Genomic DNA, 24,061 nt, shown 5'->3' with positions numbered 1-24,061 from the left:
TATTTTGTCAAAATTTTATAAAAAATTAAACTAGTTAAATCTATTTTAGTCAAAGTGTTGGGTATCCCCGGTATAGTGTGATGTTATAGTCTCCATTTCATTGACCTGTCAACTCCCTCAGGCAAAATTTACCTTAGATGGATTTGGCTATTTTTTAGGTCCTTTTTTGGTGATAAAGCTCTTCAACTGTTTAGGTTCTGATACATCATTGGCTTTCAAATATTCGGCTTTGAGCGTTCCTGATGAAGGTAAATCCAGAAAAGCGCTTTGGACGCATGAAATTTATAACGTGTTATTTTCATTTTTTTCATAAACTTATCACTATAAATTGGTCAATACTGTCGATGAACCATTTCAGAGTGTAACATTTAATGATAATGTCATTCTTTCGAGCAAATTTACGAGTTAAATAATGTCAGTGTTGACGCTGTGTGGCATCAATTTGCTCTGGATGAGGGTCTGGATTTGGGGTCTTTCATTTCTGTATCCTTTGATTTTTTAGGTAATGTTTCTCTATTCTTTATAATTTTTGCTCATATTTCTTTATTCTTTATAGTTTAGCACCCCTTTAGTCTCTGTTCTTTATTTTTTGGCCTTTTTTCTCTATTATTTATTCTTTCCCCCAATTTTTCTGTAGATTTAGCCCATTTATTTCTTTTCTGTAAACCCCATCCAGGACCCTCCTGTATTGCGTTTATTACAGAAAGACATTTATAGATATATCAACTTTCTGCTATATAATGATGCTGAAATATTTTTTATTAACTTTGTTACTTAAAATTCAAGTTCTGTCCTGTTTTTCTTTAACAGAAATAATATGATGTACGAGAAATCATTGTTCTATAATTGACGAAACAAGTATACTATTTGCCTATGGTAGCTGGGGTGTCTAAATGTTCGACGATATATATATATATATATATCTCAAATTTCAGTAAAAGACTTCTGTGACAGTGTACTTTCAAATTTCCTCTTGGGGTCACAGACCTTGTTTTTTCGTTAAAATAAAAACTAAATTAACGAACTCACAGTTATTTTATATGGGTTATATAGGTGAAACTTATGGTTTCCTTATTGAACAAGCATGAGACGATGGAATTGGTTAGAATTCAATGAGATAATTATTTTTCACGAATACTTCCGAATATCAAATGAAAATAGCGGGTCACGGGCCATATTTTCTTTAAACTACAAAAAACACAAATTGTCCTATCAGATGCAATATAATTATCTGCCCTTGATTTTAAAAGGATTTTTTTTTTCTGAAAATGATTAATACATTTAACGACACTTACTTTTTTGGTAGTTTGCTCATTAAATTTACAGTTTTAGATGTTTCTGTTGTATTGGATGAAAATTTTAAACCAAAAAGTATTTTTGCAACATGCCCAGGTATCAGAAAAAGACACCCGATCTACCTTAAGTTAACAGTGACTCTAAACACTTCTTTTTGTTGTGTTATTTGGGCCTTAATTAAAACGTTGACCGAATCAAATTTTGTTTTCGCTCTTCATACTAAAATGTGCAAACCGTGAAGGCTTTTTCAGCTTTATAAAACAATTCTATTTATAAACTTAAAATTAAATGTTGATACTAAAAAAGGAAATTATGCGTTAAAGTAAGTTTTTCGTTTGTTTTTTTATAAAGTATTAATACGCAGTATTGAAACGTTGACACAAAGAGCATGCCCATGTATATAATTGACGTTGTGTCTTTAATCCCTTCTTTTCTGTTGCATTAGTCTACATAATATGTAAATTTTCTAAACGGAACTATCAAATTGTTGTTTTCATTGTATCTGCTTTGTCAAAAAATCTACTGAACTGATATTTACGATAAAATCAACAGCCTTATAAAACCTTGTGTTCTCGTTTCAAGGTAGATTCATTGTATACTGCCATCTTGGATTGTACAATATAGCAGTACACAATCGGTCTAGTTCTTTGCCTATAACTCTGCACATTTTGAAACAGATTTGTAATGTATTTGTATAAAGAAAAATAAGTGATGTATATTGCATTATCCGAAATGTTTAAACAAATACAAAATGTTTTAGTTTTTTTCGAATCAATTTTCAATATAGCCATTTAAGGGGAGATAACTCTCATAGTACAAATTTTATACTGGAATGATAGTGACATTTTCATTGTTTACTTCTAGCAAGAAAACAAGTTCGGTGACACCATTTTTTTTTATGACCCACCTAGGGGCATTATGTTTTTCGGTCTGTGCGTCCGTTCGTTCGTCCGTTCGTTCGTCCTTTCGTTCGTCCATCCGTCTGTCCCGCTTCAGGTTAAAATTTTTGTTCAAGGTAGTTATTTATTTTCTAAGTAGTTAATGTACATTGATCACTACCTGTCAATTCTGAGGTGTGCTCGAATCCTGCGCTTTGCGAGGTGTGTTCGACTTTCAATCTTAATTGACAAGGAATGTCATTTTACTACTAAGTGTCGATGGTTCTCTCAGTGTGCTCCAACTGCCTCCATCAGTTAAACTGGCCGCTATTGTAATGCAAAGGGCATTGCATGTAGCGTTAAGTAAAATCAAAGTATTTTTTTTAATTTTGTTCTTGTAGCTGCCTCACAACTCAAAACAAATAGTTTGACCAATAAGAAAACGATCTATAAATCAATGTTTTGGTCATTTGAAAGATATCATAACAAGTTCGAAGTTTTTAATCATAAAGTTAGAAAACACACGATTACGCTTACTATTTTCCTGAAAGCACATGTTCCCCAAGGAATCATTATCAACAGCGGATGAATATTGAAATAACTCTTCAATGTGGATTTACAATAATCATTGACGAACTGCAAATTTTTTTCATACACCTTTAGATTTTATGCAAAATATAAAGTAGGGGATGAAATTACATTTGGGTTATGAATGTTAAGGTAAAGTAGTGATTTGGTCTAGTTAAAAAAAGGTCAAAATCAGTATGTCTGAAGCTGTCAAACTGAATTATAGACCCTCTTGACACAGAATTGTCCATATTTTGAGTTAGAGCTGGTAGACTTTTCTTTAAATAATTTGTGCCAAACGTTGTACACAACACTGTAAAAATCTTTTTGAGATATCGCAGGTGCGATTTTTTTAATTTGAATTTATTATCTTAAAGAAATGCACTACGAAATATCTGTGTTCTTAGGCCATATGATCCTATATTTATACCCTTGTTGATCTTTACAATCTGGAAGAAAAGCGTTATAGAATATGCTAGGGAATTGCGCGCCACCGTAGAAAGTAAAAATGAACGAGAGTAAATCTTCTTCAGCACGATTCTGATATGACAAATGCCTAAAAATGACGCAACCAATTTACAAACAAAATCTTCCACATAGATTCAGATGAAATTACACCACGACACAATAATTGATCATAATTACCTCATAATTGTTTTGTAAACGGAGTAGAATGGCTCAATCACGGGACATGCAATTGTTTGATTTACTTGCTAAGTAAAACCAATAATCGGTCGAGAGGAGACACGAACGGCAATAAATCAGTCAAATGAATGTTTTAGAGACAAATCGAAATAAGATGATGTTGTGGACCGACTCATAGTGTTAAATGATGTTTCGTCAAAATTAGTTTAGTTACATTTGATTCTAAAATTCCATCAGTCCTTTTCAAATGAAGATAAAAACACGCGTATGCTGATAATTTGTTAAGGCCGTACAGCATCTATAGTTGCTAACTTCTACGTCATTTGGTCTTTGGTAGTGAGTTTCTTTATTAGAAATCATACCACATCTTCTTATGTTTATACAATAAATGAAACCTGGTTTTCAATTAGCTAAGCAACTGTAAAAATAAATACATACCATAGGATATGCACTCAGGTTAAATAAAAACTGGAACCTTTAAGACGATTGTATATACCCTTCTCTTAGTCCATTGACCAACATTAAAATGTGCAGTCGATATTTTATATGCATGTGTCCAAAGCCAGGATGCTCGCCATAGGTTGTTTTAAGACATTTTTTAATGCTTTTTGCAATATATGCAAACTTGTATTTCATTACAGAACTTTGAATGTATCTATTTGATTCATTCACAAGCTAAGTGCCCCCTCCTCCCTTTCACCCTTATTTTTAATAGCACTGGGTCGATACTGTTGTTAGTGGACTATTGGTTCACCAGGTTATCAACAGATCGGTAGTCAGTGCTTCGGTACTTACACGATTTAAAACACATTTCCTAAATTGCTCTTTATAAATTAAAAAAAAGTTAAGAAAATCCTTTCATGCCACGGGGGGGGGGGGGGGTCTCTTCCTATATTAAGGTATATACATATGTGCCGCTGGAATGGGTCCCTTTTTTGATGCATCAAATATATCAATGGGTTGCAATTTTACCGAGGAAATATATCAATGGGTCATAATTTTTCAGTTTGTTGTGCAACGATCTTCACTGAACGGGTTTATGATTTCGCTGTGAAATATATGTATAGGTAGTGATTTCACAATTATTCAATATATGAATGGGGGTGTTTTTTAAATCCCAGCTGCACAACTGTACCCAAAATCCCATTTTGAGACCCCCCCCCCCCCCCCCCCCCCCCGTGTTTCATGCAAAGTTGACCTTTGATGGATTTGGGTATTAGTTTCAGGTCCCTTTTGGTCATAAAACTCTTCACGTGTTTCGGTTTCTATACATCCTTGGCTTTTAAATTTTTAGCTTTGGGCGTTCCGAATGAAGGCGCACCCAGAAAAAAGCTCTTCGGATGTGTTGAAGACCCATTGGTGGCCTTGGGCTGTTTTCTGCTCTTTGGTCGGGTTGTTGTCTCTTTGACACATTCCCCGTTTCCATTCTCAATTTTATTATGTATCAAGTGTTTTTTCCCCAATTTTTTCTGTATACTCGGGTTGACCTAGAGCCTGGCATACTTGTCTATTAAATATTTTATGCTACCCTCTTTAATACATTGTATCTTGATTAACAATACCCTGATATTGCTATCTTGTAAACCCTTATATCGATCATCTCATTCTGATGGAGATTCAGATACAATGTACAAAGAAACATAATATAAGTATAATTTAGACACCATAAAAAGAAAAAAAAACTTACGTAAAATTAAAACTAAAATTGAAAAATTGAAAGCATCTGTTGCGCCTTTATATGATAAGGAGATGTGGTATGATTGTCAATGAGACAACTATCCACCGGAGACCAAAGCCCGAGGATGTAAATTACTATAGGTTACCATACGGTCTTCTACACTGAGAAAAAACCCACACCATATACATGCAGTAAGCTACAAAGACCCCCAAATGACATAATGTGAAACAACAATGACATTATGTGAAACAACAATGACATAATGTGAAACAACAATGACATTATGTGAAAAACAATGACATAATGTGAAACAACAATGACATTATGTGAAACAATTCAAAAGAGAAAAAACAAAGGTCTAATGTTTGCTAAAATAATAAAAGAAATACAAATATGACAGACAGAAACCATCAACAGCCACTGAGTTACGGATTCTTGACTTGGGACAGAGAAATAACAAATGTTGCGGGATTAAACATGTTTGTGGGCGCTCAACCCTCCTTTTAATCTGGGAAATTGGTGTAGTAGCACAAAACAAGTACAAACTGTAAAAATCAATTTGAAAGGGCTTTCTTTACTCATCTAATTGGGTTAAACTACAAAAAAAAAAAAAAGATAAAAGACACAAAGTACCAATTATGTTTGTTATTCTTCAACGTTTACGAATTCTAGTTCAACATTGTTTACAACGTTGATTTTGAACAGATAACACCGCAATTTTAAGGTTTTCATATTCAATGATAAACTTTATAAAATGAGTGCGCTAGCAGAGATATCGTGAAATGATCTTCTAAATGCATGATTGAAAACCGTTTTCTTTAAATAAGAATTGAGATAAAAGCTTTGTTTCACATATTTGCGGTTAGAAATTTTTTATTTGATTTGCATTGATTTGGTCACAAAAATGCTTTTATTGGTTGCGTTTATGAATCGCCCACAAGCAGCCATTACATCTCTAATTAAAGCCCTCAGATCTTCTATCCCAAAATTTGCAAGCAAATTTTTCGATGACCACTGGTAAAACTATATAATTTGGAACTGCGCAATTGAGAATCATATTGAATTCGTAATCATGCAAGTTTCTGTCAGAAACACTGGTCAACTACTAGTACTCTAGAACTACGTGGTGTGCACGTAAAAATGGTTATACCAAACAAATTCTATTGCCTCAGATGCACATTTCGACAATGTATGCTGCTTCGTCAGTGATGAGTAAGGTCAAAATATTTCGAAATCAAAAACCAAAACAAACGTTAAAGAGCAGATAAAACCGAAAAGACCCAAATTAAAGCCAAGAATCAGTGATCAGTTTCACAAAAGATTTTACGACTAAAGTTGATCTTAAGTCAGGAAAAATTCAGCATCTATTCTGACAATAGACTCGGACTTCTTTTAAACTGAATTTTACTGTGTGTATTGCTGTGTGTTTGTTTTTTCTACATTGGCTAGAGGTATAGGGGGAGGGTTGAGATCTCACAAAACATATGTTTAACCCCGCCGTATTGTTGCGCCTGTCCCAAGTCAGGAGCCTCTGGCCTTTGTTAGTCTTGTATGATTTTTAATTTTAGTTCATTTATATGTTTTAGAGTTTAGTATGACGTCCATTATCACTGAACTAGTACACATTTTTGTTTAGGTGGCCAGATGAAGCACGCCTCCGGGTGCGGGATTTTCTCGCTGTGTTGAAGACCCATTGGTGGCCGTCGGCTGTATTCTGCTCTATAGTCGGGTTGTTGTTTTTTGACATATTCCCCATTTCCATTCTCAATTTTAGTATACTTACGATCAACTTTAGTCGTTAAATTTTTTTGTGAAACTGACCACAGAGCTTTATATGAGATATATACATTCATGTATTTTCTATGAAATGCGAATATGGTACAGTAATTCTGCATATCTACAAATTCTAAAATGTGAATGGTCCGTTAGATTTTTTGTCCTTAGTTTAAGCTTTAATAGACCATGCTGCCGAAACTAAAACTACCTTCGTAACCTGTGAAATATGTAGCTTTACCTGTAATATATTCATGCGCGACACGTATGAATAAAATCCTAAGGTTAAAATGTTGAAATTGAAAGAAAAAAATTACAAATGCTTGGGTTGAAAATGATAAGGATTAAACACGCTTTTCGTAAAGGTTATTGGTGTGTAAAGTGGGTCTATGGACCACAAATTGTTCGAGTCATAAAAGTCCTTCGGCATTTTATAATTTTTTTTTGTAAATCGGCCCAGTTTACAAACCTCCAAATAAAATTTATCTAAACCTATTTCAAATAAATATCTGTATCTTTGTGATCATGATTTACCGCATGTGGAGCAGGATCTGCTTACAATCCGAAGCACCTGCGATACCCCCCCCCTTTTTCCTCTCCCTTTTCGGGTTTTGGGTTGGGTTCGAATTGCTCAATCTTTAGTTTTCTATGTTGTGTTTTGTGTACTGTTATCTTTTTTTTTTGCTATGGCGTAAGCAATTTAAATTTCGACTTATGGATTTGAATGTCCCTTTGGTATCCTTCCCCTCTTTATCAGTGTAAGTTATTGGTGCATTTACTGGTATTTGAAGATAGAGGTTTAGTTCAAAACTATTATATCAAACTTGTGCACTGTCGTTCTCAGTTTAATCGTTTTGATTAAAATTTTCCCACAAGTTACATTCATAGCATGCTTCATATCAAATGAATTAATCAGCCATTAGCGTATACGTAATCTGATCACTGATAATATTTATTAAACTAATTTACGTTTTGCACCAATTCTGGCAGGAATTTTATAACAAACTAGTACTTGTTTCGATATAAAGATTTTATCTATTTTATTGATCTTATCGTTTGGTGTTGTGGTTTTATTCACGTTTCATTCAGTTTAAGTATATATTTTCCCGGCTTTAGGTTGGCATTTTGTGTACCAAAGGCAGGTGAAGGAAGTCGATTTTGGAGCGCTGTGATTGGATGTAAGGGTATAATACATACTTTAATTCAAGTTATGAATAACTGCAGTTTGTATATTTACAATATATATTTTTAAAACACATTGACATATTTTCTTGAGAATTATTCGAAAAGTTTTCCAAATTTTCATAAATTTGATGTAAAATGACGGTGGCCATACCGGGATACTATAAACAAGCTACGTTCGAAGATGGTCATGCCACCATTTGACTTCAATTTCAAAAACAGTATAATAAATTATACTAAAGCCACACATAACTTTTTTTCCAGGTTTTTATTATAATAAGTGGTAAATTTAGTAAATGTTAGTATACACCTTATCGCTATTTAGTCCAATCCGGGAAAACAGTTACTTAAACAAATTCCTGTTGAGGTCAAGTGGAGCAAAAACAAAGGTCATCAGCAATGAGCTGAGGGAAGAGAAAGTTTGGAAAGTGGACATTTTAAAATTTTTATAGTTTAAGAAGTAATTTTTAAAATACAAATTAAAGTCATCGAAAATGCTTTGTTTGATGTGTTTACGATGGTTCAAACATGTCTATACGACAAGTTTTATGCACAATACATTGTTTGAACAAGGCCCCTGGCCTTGCGGTCATAAAACTTTCGAGCACGATTATTGTACTCAGACTCAGGAATCAACCAATCAAAATATTGGATTTGGTGTTTCGAGCACAAACTTTGTACTCCGAGTACTGAGTAAAGTTTTATGAGGGACCAGATAGCTTCAACTGGTTTGAAAAGTTGTGTAATTTTAGAACTTATCCGGACAGGAATAAATAGCGATACGGTGTATGATCGCAAACGGAAGAACAAATGCTAACATTTTCCCTTTATGGACTTACCCTTTTTGAATTCACTTTGGAGTTCGGTATTTTTGTTCTTACTTTTTCAATAAACTCATCATAGATACCAGGATTGAAATTTTGTATTTGCGCCAGACGCGCGTCTCGTCTACAAAAGACTCATCAGTGACGCTAACGATTGAATTTTAAAACCCCTTCGTTAAAGTTATGGATGTTTTTGTTGTGTTCCTTCTCGATGAAAAAGTTTTTAAAATGATAAAATTTTAGAGCACACGTTTTAAAGATGATCTTCAACACTTATATACAAAAAAACAGAGGGAAAGATGCGTCACTTTTTTAAGATTGAAAAGAAAACTTTTAGACGGTAATAAAGCAAAGCGCCACTTAATAAAGCAGCGTGCCACTTAATAAAGCAAAGCGCCACGTAATAAAGCAAAGCGCCACTTAATAAAGCAAAGCGCCACTTAACAAAGCAAAGCACCACTCCTTTTATTGAAACATTTTTAAATGTCAGCGTCACCTGTATATATCACCTAGTCAGAGCTGTTGAAGGGGCGTTATTGGTACCAAATGAATACCTACGATTTCCGAGAGTATTTGCAACCCGTTTAATGTAGGAGGGTTTGGGTGGGGTATATAAATATATAACATATAGAGAATAGAGAATAATGGGGTGCTAAAATATAAATAATAGAGAATAATGGGCAAATAATATAATAAATGACAAAAATTTACCTACAATATTAAAGAATACCGAAACGAGGGAATCCATCCAGACCCTCATTTAGTCGTTATATCCTGCTGCTTTACGATAGCTAAATCGCTAGTAGGAGAGATCGATTGCCAAACTCCGTACAGTAATCGTTTCCGTTCCGAAACTATTTTCCTTTACTCCATTAGTGTAGAGAGTATGCGGATCGGAGCTGGAACTGCCGGGGAGTTTGATCGATTTCGGAGAGGTACTGAATTTTGCGGGTTAGAGTATAAAATGATTTAGACTGTATATTATTTTACAAGATCGATTTTGTATTGGTACATTTGAAACATTTATTTTCATTCATCATTCCTCGATTGTGACATTACCGAATGACGTGTATCACCGAATGTGTACTAACCGCGAGCAAGACGACAGAGACCACAATGAGGAGCAGGATCGGCTTACCAATTCGGAGCACCTGACATCGTTTTATTTTAAGTTACGCAGTCTTTCGGTTCTATGAAGTGTTTTGTAGAATCTTACATGTATGTCTTTCTTTTTTTCGATTTCCCATGGTATTCCACAAATTCATTCAATGTTTTTGAAGAAAGATTTTAAAGATGTTTTTATCAACATTCATCTAAAATTTGCAAAAACAAGAAAGTGAGTTGTTAAGGATGTTCGCTTCTCTTGTTTTTGAATTCTTGCCAGATATTTGGAATCCTCTGGTTTTATCCATGTAGTGCCATTAAAAATTTTGCCCACTAACCCCTACTTTTCTTTCCATAATTTGATTACATATAGTTTAAAACGTCATCGTTTTTGAAAGAAAAAAAGGTGCAAATGTTAAATGTATGAAAAATTTTCAAATTTTCAATGGCTTATATCTCGAAAACAAGCACACGGACCATTCATTTTTTTCTGTTTTTTTAGTTTCTTTATCTATATACTATCAATTTAAAACAGTCTTTTAAAAAGCTTGTTATTTTGAAACAGAGCAGCGAACATCCTTAATGACTTTCTTTACGATATTCTTTCTAGTTAACTCTTTACGACACTCCTTTTAGTTAACATGCAGTTTTGCTGATGATACCACTGCAAACATACAAACCCAGAGATAGTATAGTCGTATTGTAGGTCATACATATCTGACAGTTTACGATGCTGTAAATCTAGCAGACGATAATTATGACGTCATACAATTGATCATTTGAAGTAATTAACGAGCGTTACAAGTTACAGTTATGACAACTGACAGATGGTTTTTGTTTATCTGTCAAGAACATTAAGTTGCAACCTGATATGCAACATTTGAAAAGTCTTATCCAATCTGCGGTGAAGTGCTTTGAAACAATAGGCAAAATTCTTCAATTAACTTCAAAAGATAAATTCTGTTTTATTTGTATTCAATTATAAAAGGGTGACATTTTTTTCTCTCTGTATAGGTTATGATTTACACATCCTACTGTTCAACGTGTACTGGTCACTGAATCCAGCAGTTTACGTTCCCATTAAATACACGTATGATATATTCGTAGTAAAAAGGATAAGCTTACCCTTCCGGTGCACCTCATATCACTGCAGAGATTTATGGAAGTGTGTAGTAGATTCCAACTGATTACGTTTTTATATAATAGACCGTTTTCATTTTATCGACTTTTGACTCTGGATTTTACAATTTTTCGACAGGTTTCCTTTACTGTGGAAAGACATTCCGGTACTCGGTCAAGTTAGAGCAACTAAAAGAAGTAAAATCAAGCTTACAATCGGTGAAATTTTGGGGAAACATTAACTGTTTCGTGTTTTCTTTACACAATAAAATCGTCGAAAAACGGTTATTTTCCCCCAAATTGCACCAATTGTAGGCTTGATTTTACTTTGTTTGGTTGCTCCTACTTGACCGAGTATCAGATGTCCTACCACAGAATAGGTAACATTTCGAAAAATTATAAAATCCGGTTTCTAAAGTCGGTAACATGAAAATGGTCTATTCTTTGTTGGTACTTTGTGATGGTTTTGGGCAGTATGATAACTTGAGCGTTGTACGGTGATCTCAATCCTTCACTCACTGGCGGATAATCTGGGTTTTGTTTTGCTTTTGTTGAGTTTAGTATTTGTATTGTTGTATGAATTAATCAAATTTTTAAAGAAGATTTCGGGTACATAAAAAAATATAGACGAAGCAAACAAACAAAAATAAGAACCAAAGACATCTAGAGGTCAAAACACTGTCTTGGTTGTTAGTTCTTTCTATTCATTTTTAGATCTAGGGAATGAAAATCATGGCGGCCTTTTTTGATCTCATATGATAGTGACAAATTGCTGTTTCGCAAGCTGTTAATAACTTCTCTGTCATTTTTGGTTCTGTCCCAAACTATCTTAAACAGAACGTTAAAGCCCTTTATCTCGAATTCAAATATATTTCATCAACATCTACTGTGTAAAAAAGCAAATTATCAAAGTAGTATTTCAAACAGCAGTTATGAGGGTTTGTACATAATAGAGAATGCTAGTAATGGGCCAATTCTATATAGAAAAAATGGTAAAATATAATCAAGAATAGACAAAAAAAGAGAGTAAAGAATAGAGAATAATGGGGTGCTAAAATTCTGAAATATAAAGAATAGATAATAATGGAAAAAATTTATGAAGAATTGAGAAAATGGCATGAAAAGATCAAAGAATAAAAAAAGAAAAAAAGAACCCATCCAGACCCTCAGTCAAGTCGATGAAACATAAAGAGGGTAATTAGTCCTCAAGAACACACTTCAGTACAATTGTATACATATGTTACGTAAAGAAAAAAAAACGATTGTTTACACCGCCAATAATTTCTAGTTATTGGGTAATTAAACAATAATAGTTAATGTCAGCTAAAACAAACTTGCTAATTGTTTATGTTTTTATTTTTGTTTTAGAATTTTCCAATGCTATTTTCTTCGCGAATGATAAAAACAAACTTGCTAATTGTTCATGTTTTTATTTTGTTTTAGAATTTTCCCATGCTATTTTCTTCGTGTACGATAAAGAACGATTTCAATTTACAGATAATAGAATGATCATAAAAATTACCGCAGTAACAACATCAGAATTTCAAACTGCAAATTGATTTTAAGTTTGGCGGTGTAAACATAAGACTACAATGTGCAGATTTTACAGTGATAGATGGTGTGAAATCGTACTAGTACTTGTAACAATTTCTTTTCTATTTGATTGAAATATCTTCTACTGCTGCAGGCGCGAATCCAGCCATTTTGAAAAAAGAAGGGGATTCAACCCCACGGAACCATCCTCCCTCTGGATCCGCCAATGCTGCAAAACACTTATAATTATTATGCAACATGACATATTACGCTCTTTTTGGTAATTTGATAATGATAATTACCTATAACGACTGCACACGAATGAAGTTTACTAAAACCAAAGTTTTTGACGGAAAAGCAACGAACTTAAAAATGTTGTATTGATAGTCGTTTCCCAAGTAAAATCGATTGGATTCAAATGCAGTATTGCTATTCTTTAACTCTAATAAACAGCAATAAATCTTGCGATGTGGACATTTGAATAAATAATACTGAAACAGTCTAAAGTGCAACTTACTCGAATAATACTGTGCCGGATAGCCGGAGATCGGCGGGATATAACGACTAACCTTCGGTGATCAGTCGGAGATCGGGGGGATATAACGACTAACATTCGGTGATCAGCCGGAGATCGGGGGGATATAACGACTAACATTCGGGGATCAGTCGGAGATCGGGGGGGGGGAGGATATAACGACTAACCTTCGGTGATCAGTAGGAGATCGGGGGGATATAACGACTAACATTCGGTGATCAGCCGGAGATCGGGGGGATATAACGACTAACATTCGGGGATCAGTCGGAGATCGGGGGGGGGGGGGGGGGAGGATATAACGACTAACCTTCGGTGATCAGTAGGAGATCGGGGGAATATAACGACTAACATTCGGTGATCAGCCGGAGATCGGGGGGATATAACGACTAACATTCGGGGATCAGTCGGAGATCGGCGGGATATAACGACTAACATTCGGTGATCAGCCGGAGATCGGCGGGATATAACGACTAACTATTCTGGTAAAAATGCAACCACAAAATATACTGATCAGATGTAAAACACCAAAATGTTTACAAAACTAAAACAAAAAAAAAAAACAAAAAAACAGAAAGAAAATTAGAGACCAATATGTTTGACAAGGGTTGTAAAAAAAATTTAAAACAGCCGTCACTCCATTTACCAGTGATTTTAGGCGTGATTTTTGTTGTTGTTCAAAACTGTTTTGGTCGAATTATTGGGCCGCCTTAACTGTCGTTGGTGATCTCCGTTTTTGAGTTCTAATGACATATTGTTTTAAAACATGTAGATAACGCAGAAAAAAGTATAAAGAAAATGAATAAATAAATAAATAAATAAATAAATAAATAATAAAAAAAATAAAAAAATAAAAAAAATAAATAAATAAATAAATAATCTTTATTTCAAGAGGATAATCCCATTAGTTAAAACTAATCTAAAACATATTTGAAGGACAAGTCCTGGGTGAAAGTGAAGATTCATAGTATTTATAGCTTCAAACGTATGTCGGCCTCTTCAATTTTCCATTAAGGAACTAATTAGGTGTTTTTTTCTATGAGATGTAGTATCTACTTAAAACAAGAACTTAACTTCAATTGTTTGCATGTGTAATAATACAATACAAAAGGCTTTGATTTATTTAGAATGTAACAACTTTTAAATGCAGTAAATTTTCACAAACGGAAAAATCAAAATTAATGTAATGTCCTTCAAAACGGAAAACATATCGAGTACAAATCTTCGTAGATTTTTCAACATTCGATTTCGAGTAAAATTTTAAAATAATATTATTTTGAAATTTGATGTTACTTAAATACGACAACGGATGAACATCGTGCAATAGTCTTCATGATCAATAAATCACGAAGTCAACCACATTTATTTAGATGTCAATATTTTCCAATTATTTTCGAAGACAAATTATATATCACACTGTATAGTTTATGATCCTGTTATAGTTAAGTTTATGGTTCTATTTTACAATACTTCGTTTTGATGGATGGATGGATGAGGATAGATAAAAGAATGATTTTGGTGATGGATAAGATGATGATTTTATGTTAGAACGAGGTATATGGAGAACGTAATGATTTTGAGGAAGAATAATATAATGATTTTATTTTGCAACTGATCATTTAACCACTTGCTTTGATTAATACTAGAAACCTGACCTCGTTGAACTTAAATTGACGGAAATTGATAGTTAGCTCCGTTTTTCGATTTGCAGACTTAATAAGTTCGCGTAATAACATAGCCTATCTTAAGTGGCTCTAAGAGTTCAAGAAAATAATCATCTGATGAAACTACGCATCTACTAATGCTAAATAACTAATGTAGTAAAATGAATATAGAATTGCAGTAAGAATTAAATAATAGGAGACATAGAAATGGATCAACTATCATAAATTCTGCGTAATTGCGGAAGAGAAACCAGAACAATTTTTGTCCTTCAAGGAGCAATTACCAGCCGAGTTTGTATGTAGATATCAAATAGTACTGTAAGAAAAGGCCAATGTTCTTAGATAATGTTTCCTGAACGTCGGTTTAATGCCATGAAATTGTGAGATTTATAATAAGCGTATTAGAAATATGGGTTTTCTATGATACGTGTCGACCACATATTCGTATGTTTTTGTGATACATTTCTTTCTTCTAATTTTCAATATATGAAAATGTAGGGTACACGTCAACTAGGAAGCAACAATAAAACAACAAAAAACAAAAATATCTGTCAGTTGTTTCGGTCTTTTCATTGTCGAACGCCTTTTCATCCTCCGATCTTCTTCGTTTAAAAATATTTCAGTTCGCCAATAGTCTAGGTATTCGCATTTTTGTTAATCCAATGATGGATGTAAAATGTCAATATAATACTTCCATGATCCAATGCACCATATCATCAACTTGCCACATGTGAAGCAGCATCTGCTTACCCTTCCGAAGCACCTGAGATCACCCCCAATTTTTGGTGGGGTTCGTTGTTGCTCATTCTTTAGTTTTCTATGTTGTGTTTTGTGTACTATTGTTTTTCTGTTGGTGTTTTTCTTTTTTAGCCATGGCATTGTCAGTTTATTTTCGACTTATGAGTTTGAATATTTCTTTGGTATCCTTCGCCTCTCTTTCGGAAATTAATTTCTCACGACTAGTACCCGAAACGAAATAATGCAAGTCTAACAATGAAATACAAAAAACCTAACATGATAAATATAAACCAAAAACTAGATACAATAACACCTGGGCAATTTACCTATTACACCATTTTGTTAAATAAATAAATGTTAATTATAAAGATATGAATCTATCGTACTGAATTTCGAGTAGAATATATGTTAATCTACTAAGGACAACAAATCTTATTCAATTTCTTACATGTCTTATAAATAAATTTTCATCACATTTGAAATGGTATTTTCAAACGCAGTGTATTTGTTTTAAGATTAAGATTTGAAATTGAAAACAAAATTTTGAAAACTTAATTTGAAACATATCAAGTCTATCTTTTTTTTTTTTTTAGATATTTAGCAGCTACACAACTTCAGTCCACAGATGCACGTAAAATGTTTCCGTGTTTAGATGAACCAGACATGAAAGCAACTTTTAGTATGACAATTATACACCAAGAACGTAAGTTAGATCATAATTGTAATTGGGTTACACGGGCAAATTTTGCAACAATGTGATTTTCACCTAAAATTAGCTTATACGTGAAACTCACATGAAAATTCGATTGAAATTTCCCTGTGTATAACTACCACGTGGTGTTTGGAAGAACTACAAACAAACAGAAAATCACAAAACTTCTTTCTGAAATTTTATGGAAACTTTGATAACAATAAAAACAATAATAATAAGCCATATAGAGACACGGTTTTTCTTCATTCACCTAAATAAGAAATAATGTGTAATATTATCACTACATGAATCAATACCCTTTTGAAAACAAATTTATTTTAATTTTAGATATTTCTTAAATTTTAATGAAATATTTTTGGGAAAGAGTAAATAAGTAACCACATCTTCTTTATTTTTATAAGTAATATTATTTTTTTTTTTATTTTTTCATGTGCAGAATATACAGCTTTAAGCAACATGCCAGAAGAAACTGTACAGTATTTGACCTCTGACCCTGGATATGTGAAGGTCAAATTCAAGAAATCTCCAAGAATGTCAACCTATCTGTTAGCAGTTATTGTTGCTGAGTTTCAATACAAAGAAAAGATTTTTGATGATGGCTATCAGGTAAATTCTTAGAAAACAGAGATAAAGAGAGAGAGAGAGAGAGAGAGAGAGAGAGAGAGAGAGAGAGAGAGCTATTGAATGCTCACATATGGCTATCAGATATATTCTTGGAAAACAGAGATAAAGAGAGAGAGAGAGAGAGAGAGAGAGAGAGAGAGAGAGAGAGAGATTCGTGAATGCTCAGATATAAATAGTGTATAGATCCTCAGTACTACTAGTATCATATGTGTGCAGATATAAAACGGACAGACTTGAACTCCCATACAGAAGGGGACAGGTGCGTCGATAGGATAAGAGTCTGCTACTAGTAAGCGAAAAATGTAGTGCGAGAACATTTATTTCGTGGGCTTTTTAAGATATATTACTTTATGATTGAAAAATGGCTGTTTACTTTAGAGACGTCGCAAGAGACTGATGTTGCTTCGAAAAAAACGTGCTCATTTTGGGGCCCTTTATAGCTTGCTGTTTGGTGTGAGCCATATTCCGTGTTGAAGTCCGTACTTTGACCTATAATTGTTAACTTTTTACACATTGTGACTTGGATGGATAGTTGTCTCATTGGCACTCATACACATCTTCTTATCCATATTTACCTTTTCTACTTATTCTAAAACATGTTTCAGTATTAATATAAAAATGTACTGCAAGCATTATGCAGTGCGATGAGAAATAATAGTCAAAAGTTCGTAAAATTTTAATTTGTGTTCTGTCCCGCGTAACATTTTGCATGATGCTGTTCGACATACAACGAGTGTGGTGGGTTCTTTTTTCTGCAAAATTTCTTATTGTGTTTCCCCGTTCATTGGCGTCATAACTCCTTCATAACGCAATATTCGCTTTCCCTTCAAAAGGGGGTTGAGTCGAAAAATATGCAAATCAGATGACGCAAAGTGTGTCCCGTATCAGTAAATGTTGTAACATTTAACATTATATGAGATTTAAAGATAAAATTGCTATTCAGAAAATGATCGCTAGCATGATGTATTTATATAAAAAAAAAATGTACATTTACTGTACTTTTTCTCACTTTGAAAATTCAAACGAAACTTGTGTTACGAAATTAGTATGTAGACTATATAGATGTCCAAAATGTACGTTAATACATTACATGTGTATTCTGAGTGCCAGAAAACTTGTATTCAACAACATTTTTAACGTTTGAGTAAAGGCAACAGTAGTATACCACTGTTTGAAAGTCATAAATCGATTTAGAAAAAACAAATCCGGGTTACAAACTAAAACTGAGGGAAACACATTAACTATAAGAGGAAAACAACGGAACAACAGAAACACTGAACTGCAACAAAAACAAACGCCAACATAACGTCGAGACACGTGAATACTAGTATATATAAATCACTAGTGTTAATACAAATAAATGACTTAAAAAGAATTTCCTAAATTCAGGTAAATTAAAACAATGACTCCACTTGTAAAACCATTTTCATGTTTTGCATGTAATGTTTGTGACGAAACAACTGCGGAGTATACCTAAATTAATTCAAAGTTTGTCTAATTCTTATTATACGATAGGAAGGCCGGTAAGCAATGAAGTTGATCCGGAAGAAGAACAAATAAAAATAGCAGCTCCATCGTTGAAACCCCGAGTGTCCGTCGGTTCTTTAGTTCCCGTGTTTACTGACGAGTTTGTCTTAAATCCGAACTTGTAACAAGTAAAACGGTCATTATACCTGCTGTATCTATTGCTTTTCTATCTGTTCTCTGTTCCGAAATTAAAGCAAACAATGACACTTTTTTACCAGAATCATAAAGTTTAGACACTTTGAAAGTCTAAATGATTACATGTAGATCACAACCAAAAGCCTGTAAAGAGCACATCATAATTCAAATATTATACAATTACTTTGTTAAGAGAAAGAAACGTAAGACAAATGTGCTCCAGAAAATCTAACGTAGACGTGTTACGGTAAGTGACAACAGTATCTTAGGACGTCTCTTAACGTCCAGTGGCAACTATTTTATGCTTATTTATATTTCATATTTTATTCCTGCATTCCTGATAAACTCCTCTACACTGCAGATAGCGCACTTCCTGCTATCATTCGGCTCGAAACAGTTGAAGGTCTCGACAATCCTCGTCCTTCCCAAAAGTTTAAGCCTCATACAGAACAGTTGATTTTATTTTGACATTGACCTAATACTTAGAATTGTATATTTTTATGGTTATATTTTATAGATGTGTTGCAATTAAGTGATTTTATTGATGTTATTGAAGATCTTTCTTTTTTGTTTCTACTGTATTTTAACATCACAACAAAACCACTACGAACAGTCTTAGAATGATCAATAGTCTACCCCGAATATCATAAATAACTACGTTATCACTTTTCAAGCGCCATTATATGATATTGCAAATAATGTGATAGCTATTGTGATTGTTATGTTTTTGTCTATTTATTATGTAGTCATTGTTGGACAGTTACTGTATTCCAAGTATTCTTTTTGTTTCGAGAGTATTCTTTTTGTTTCGAGAATATTTTTCTCTCTCTAGTTTTGCCGTTTCTAGCCATCTTTGTGGCGTTTTGCTTAATTTACAAATTTTCGTATCACTTGCCATTTTTCTATTCATCCGCCTAGCTTTTCATACAGGCGAATTCAGCAAATGGAATGATTTGAATAGATTTTAACTCTGAAAAATTGACCACACTTTTACATTTTGACCCCTTTGTCCAGATGGAAACCTACCATAAGTTGAAGTTATCATGAAGACGACGTTGTATTTGTCCCAAACATAGCATAGACTTCTAACATTAACACGTGACTTTTGTTTGTAAAAATAAAATCATGCTCGGAAAAAGGACTTCCTCGGAACTCAAGTATTGTATGTCTATTGAGTTTTTATTTTTTATTTATTTAACCAGAACTTCAACTACAATCGATAATAAAGATGTCAAAGAAATCTTGTTAATAAGGGTTGAAAAAACTATGAATTATTTTTTCAGTTAAGAGTTTGGGCACAACCTAAGAAGATAAATCAGACAGAGTATGCTTTACAGATAGGAGAAGAAATATATGAATACTTTACCGATTATTTCGGTATTAACGATATTGTTCCTAAATCAGGTGCGTAATACAAAAATTAAGTTATATGTCAAAACATTAGTATGAAAAATGATGAATTGCTAATATTTAACCTGAAGTGTCATTTAGAAAAAATGTACCTTCGTTGAAGAGAATAATATGAAATTAACCTGCCGTCTCTTGTTTAATGTTCATTATTTTGGACGCTGTTCACCAATTTAAGCATTTTGTTGTACGCTTTTAAGAATATTCAGATTCTAAAATCGCGAATTAATGCATTATACCCCCTTCTTTTTCATTGGATAGAACATCTGCCAATCAAACCCTGAAACTCTTCAAATATCGTGAGAAGTTTTCAAAACTATTAATTTTTATCACTGCGTTTCAAAATAGCTTTTCCTATTGTGGTCTATAAACTGAACTGTGTATCAACTGCTCGATTTTGTATATGACAGCTGAGCTGCATACAACTTTTAAAGAATTTGGTAATTAATCATAGATCATTTATCTTAATAAACGTAGACATTACTGTTAAGAAGACACTGATTCCTGCACGTTAAGAACTTAAGGATTAGCTTCTACTAGAACTGAAATAAATTCTATATTTACTGACAATACACTTAGAGTAGTTATGCATTACCATTGACATTCTCATAATTATTAATTGACTGTTTTCAAAACTTTGAATTATTTGAACCACTACAGATTTTCTTACTCACGAGTAAATTAAATATGTGTATTTTACAAAACCCTTAGGAATTCTAGCTCGTCTATGCTCTTAAACTTCGTTTTTTATTTGATCTTTTATATTTTTTATACTCTCGCGTCAAGGATGAGTCTGTTGTAGACGAAATGCTCGTCTGGTGTACAAAATATAAGCCTGGTATCTATGATGAGTTTTTTCTAAATAGAATATCAATGAAAATAAGGAAATTGAATATAAAGATATAAATATTTTGAAAACGCGTTTTTGAATATATGTATCAATAATTTTGATTTTTTGTAATTACCAGATCATGTAGCTGTTCCAGATTTTAGTGGTGGAGCAATGGAGAACTGGGGTCTCGTTATATATCGCGAGACAGCACTGCTGTATGACCCTGAGTTATCTTCAAGTGAAAATAAATTGATGGTTACTTTAATTGTTGCACATGAAATAGCCCATACGGTAAATACACATTCAGTCATTCATTCATTTATTCATTCATTCCTTTATTCATTCATTCAACGTTATGAAATAGATAATATTTCAACAAAATGCCCAACCAACACTGTACCAAAAATAAAAAAAACTCATAGAAAGACAACAGCTAGAACGCAAATAGCCAACTAATCTCTAATCACTAACAAGTTATCTAGGATGATTTAAACTAAGAAAGAAATTGCATTCCACAAAAATGATTTAATAATTTATTAATAATCCGTTGGTCAAATGATAAGTTGTTCATGCATATCAATTTGAAATTGACTTTAAACCAAGTTACCAGTTACCCATTACATGCCTTAATTAATGTTTATTTTATGCAGTGGTTTGGTAATATGGTTACAATGAAATGGTGGGACGATCTGTGGTTAAATGAAGGATTTGCTAGTTTGTTGATGTATTTTGCCATGGATCATATTTACCCTGATTGGGATATTGTAAGTTTAATGGATTTTTTCATGGATACAAGAATATTACGAGTTAACTATGTCTTGCTGGTTCATCTTAATTACCCGTTTTAAAATATTAGTCCAATTCTTAGAAAGGAACAATTGGAAATTTTAGCATGTAACTTGTGTGTTTTGTTGTAATGACTTGAATAATAAGACAATTTAAAAAACCGATTAAACATAAATTACCCCCCCCCCCCCCCAAAAAAAAAAAGGGACAAAACAAAAACTAAACAAAACAAATCAGGACAGTACAACATACCACATAACCCATGCTATTGAGAGTTTTAAAAATTGAAATATTTTCTACTTTTTTCTAAAGTCTTTTTATTATGTTTAATGTTAAAAATAAAACTTTATTTTGTATAGCAAATCAAGGTTTTACATATTTTTATATATATTATCTTTTTTACAGTTTAATTTATATGTTGTTGTTAAAGAAGTATTTACAGTTATGCTAAAAGATGCTTTACCTACGTCACATCCGGTTTCAACACCAATTAGTACACCTGATGATATTGCCCAAACGTTTGATACTATATCATATAGCAAGGTATGACTTCGTTTCTCACACATTTATATTCATTAATTGTAAATAAAGTAATTTTGGCTAGCGATTTATGTTCGCGAATTTCGGAAGTATAAAAATAACGCAAAATGCGAACATGTACAACTCAGATCTAACGACTTTCCTTATATAAATACATCTAGAACATAATAAGATCGGGAAAGCAAGAAAGAACTATACGTGAAAATAAGTTGGTTTACAATAAATTTACCATTTATCTCATATTGCTGATAATTTACTTTTCACTTATAAAATCATGACTAAACGACTCTTAATACCTTAACCGTCTTAAATGCAGCACGAATTAGGTGAAACTTTGTCTAATTTTGAAATGAGACTTTTTTGTTTACTTTAGGGAATGGCAGTGCTGCGCATGTTACTTGGCTTTGTAGGATGGGAAGACTTTAAACAAGGATTAAGGGTAATGATGTTGCAATTTTGTTATAAACATGTGTCACACGTTGGGTACTAGGCTGGTGAACCTTGTTGTATTTAACATTTTTACAATTATTAACTTGCAAAGCTAGTTATATATTAAGCCGACAGTAGTTTACCGATATGATAATCTCGTAAATCGAGGAGGAATAGACAAATTAAAGTAATAAATAAATAAACTAAGGTAATCGCCTGAAATCGAAAAAGAGTAACAGCAATACATAAGGCATCCACTTTTTGCCCTGATTAAGTAATCTTGTATGAGGCTTTATTATCGTGATATTTTTTATTCTATTGATTATCTAGCAAACACAATACATCAAAATTTACTAAAAAGGGGTAAATCAATGTAGTATTGATATTCTTTTTTTTCAAAACAATTCTGCTTTATTGATTTGTACATTTGTTCTTGTACACGAAGACTACTATACGTAATGAGTAGGATTCATACACCCTTTAATTGTCAAAAGATACACATTTGAAACAAGTCAAGAACAGCTTGATATTACTGTTTACCAGCAGTCAATTGATCATTCAATCAAACAAATTCAACAAAAACAGACGTAAACTATATACGTTGATAACGTTCAGATATATTCTGCATCATAGGTTGGGATTAAATAAAACAATATCCATATACATTTTCAGATTGTATGTGTCCACATCTTTTGAATATTTTAAAACATCTTACACTTGTTATAACTTAAAGTTAAACAAAGAAAAATGAAAGAATTGACTGATGAATGACCCCATCGCGGGACCTATAGTTGAAGATTGTTTTTTCTGAACTGACTCAAGATCTAATACTGATTTAGGTAAACAGTCGATATGTTATTTGGTACTGCTACCTAATTAAAAACAATAATCTAATCACGGAGATACACGGCGATGAAGTTAGTTTGTTGTCTTCATTTCATACACTGATTGATATATGAGTACACATCCCGACTTTTTCATTCCAGCTGTATGTCATCAAATACCAATTTAAGAATGCTGAAATGGATGAATTGTGGGATCAGTTTTCAGAGGTAACTTTGTAAAATATAGCATTCCGATTAAAAAGAAGATCATGTGTCCATTCTTTGCTTACAAGACAACTGTCGGGACAGACATTTTATTTTAACAATCAAATTGAAATATTATGGAGACTACAAAATCAGGCAACTTAAAATCCTTAATGCGCGAGTAAGCCAAGTATTTACATCTGGATAACTAATATCATATAGAAACGATGATTTAAATCTTAATCTATTTTCATGTTTTAGGAACCTTAATCTAACAGAAATGATTAAAAAAAGTAGACACATAGAAACACGTTTTGTAGAATAAAGGACAAACAAGATCGTTACCAGTAAAAACAACAAGGACATTGAAAAAAATTAAAACGAAAATTGAAAACTTGAACAAGGGTAGATGGAACCCTTTTAAAAGACTGTTGCTCCTGAAGGATAATCAGATACTGACACACATCTGGTATCCGTTATGTTGATCATGGTAACCACAAATGATTAT

General features: G+C 32.9%; 1 protein-coding gene across 1 annotated transcript in view; it reads left to right on the top strand.

Moving 5' to 3' along the window:
• Window positions 1–24,061, top strand: part of LOC127721323 (aminopeptidase N-like) — a 48,452-nt gene that overhangs the window by 11,490 nt on the left and 12,901 nt on the right. The window contains exons 2-9 of the mRNA XM_052228057.1: window positions 16,127–16,236; window positions 16,682–16,851; window positions 19,815–19,935; window positions 20,907–21,061; window positions 21,421–21,534; window positions 21,962–22,099; window positions 22,470–22,535; window positions 23,512–23,577. Coding sequence (XP_052084017.1) covers window positions 16,127–16,236; window positions 16,682–16,851; window positions 19,815–19,935; window positions 20,907–21,061; window positions 21,421–21,534; window positions 21,962–22,099; window positions 22,470–22,535; window positions 23,512–23,577 — 940 coding nt within the window. The remainder of the gene's footprint in view (window positions 1–16,126; window positions 16,237–16,681; window positions 16,852–19,814; window positions 19,936–20,906; window positions 21,062–21,420; window positions 21,535–21,961; window positions 22,100–22,469; window positions 22,536–23,511; window positions 23,578–24,061) is intronic.

Source organism: Mytilus californianus, unplaced genomic scaffold (assembly GCF_021869535.1).
Source record: "Mytilus californianus isolate M0D057914Y unplaced genomic scaffold, xbMytCali1.0.p SCAF_12, whole genome shotgun sequence".
In the NCBI taxonomy this organism is placed as follows: Eukaryota; Metazoa; Mollusca; class Bivalvia; order Mytilida; family Mytilidae; genus Mytilus; species Mytilus californianus.
Note: the sequence above shows the minus strand (reverse complement) of the source record. Positions and strands in the feature narration are given on the sequence as shown.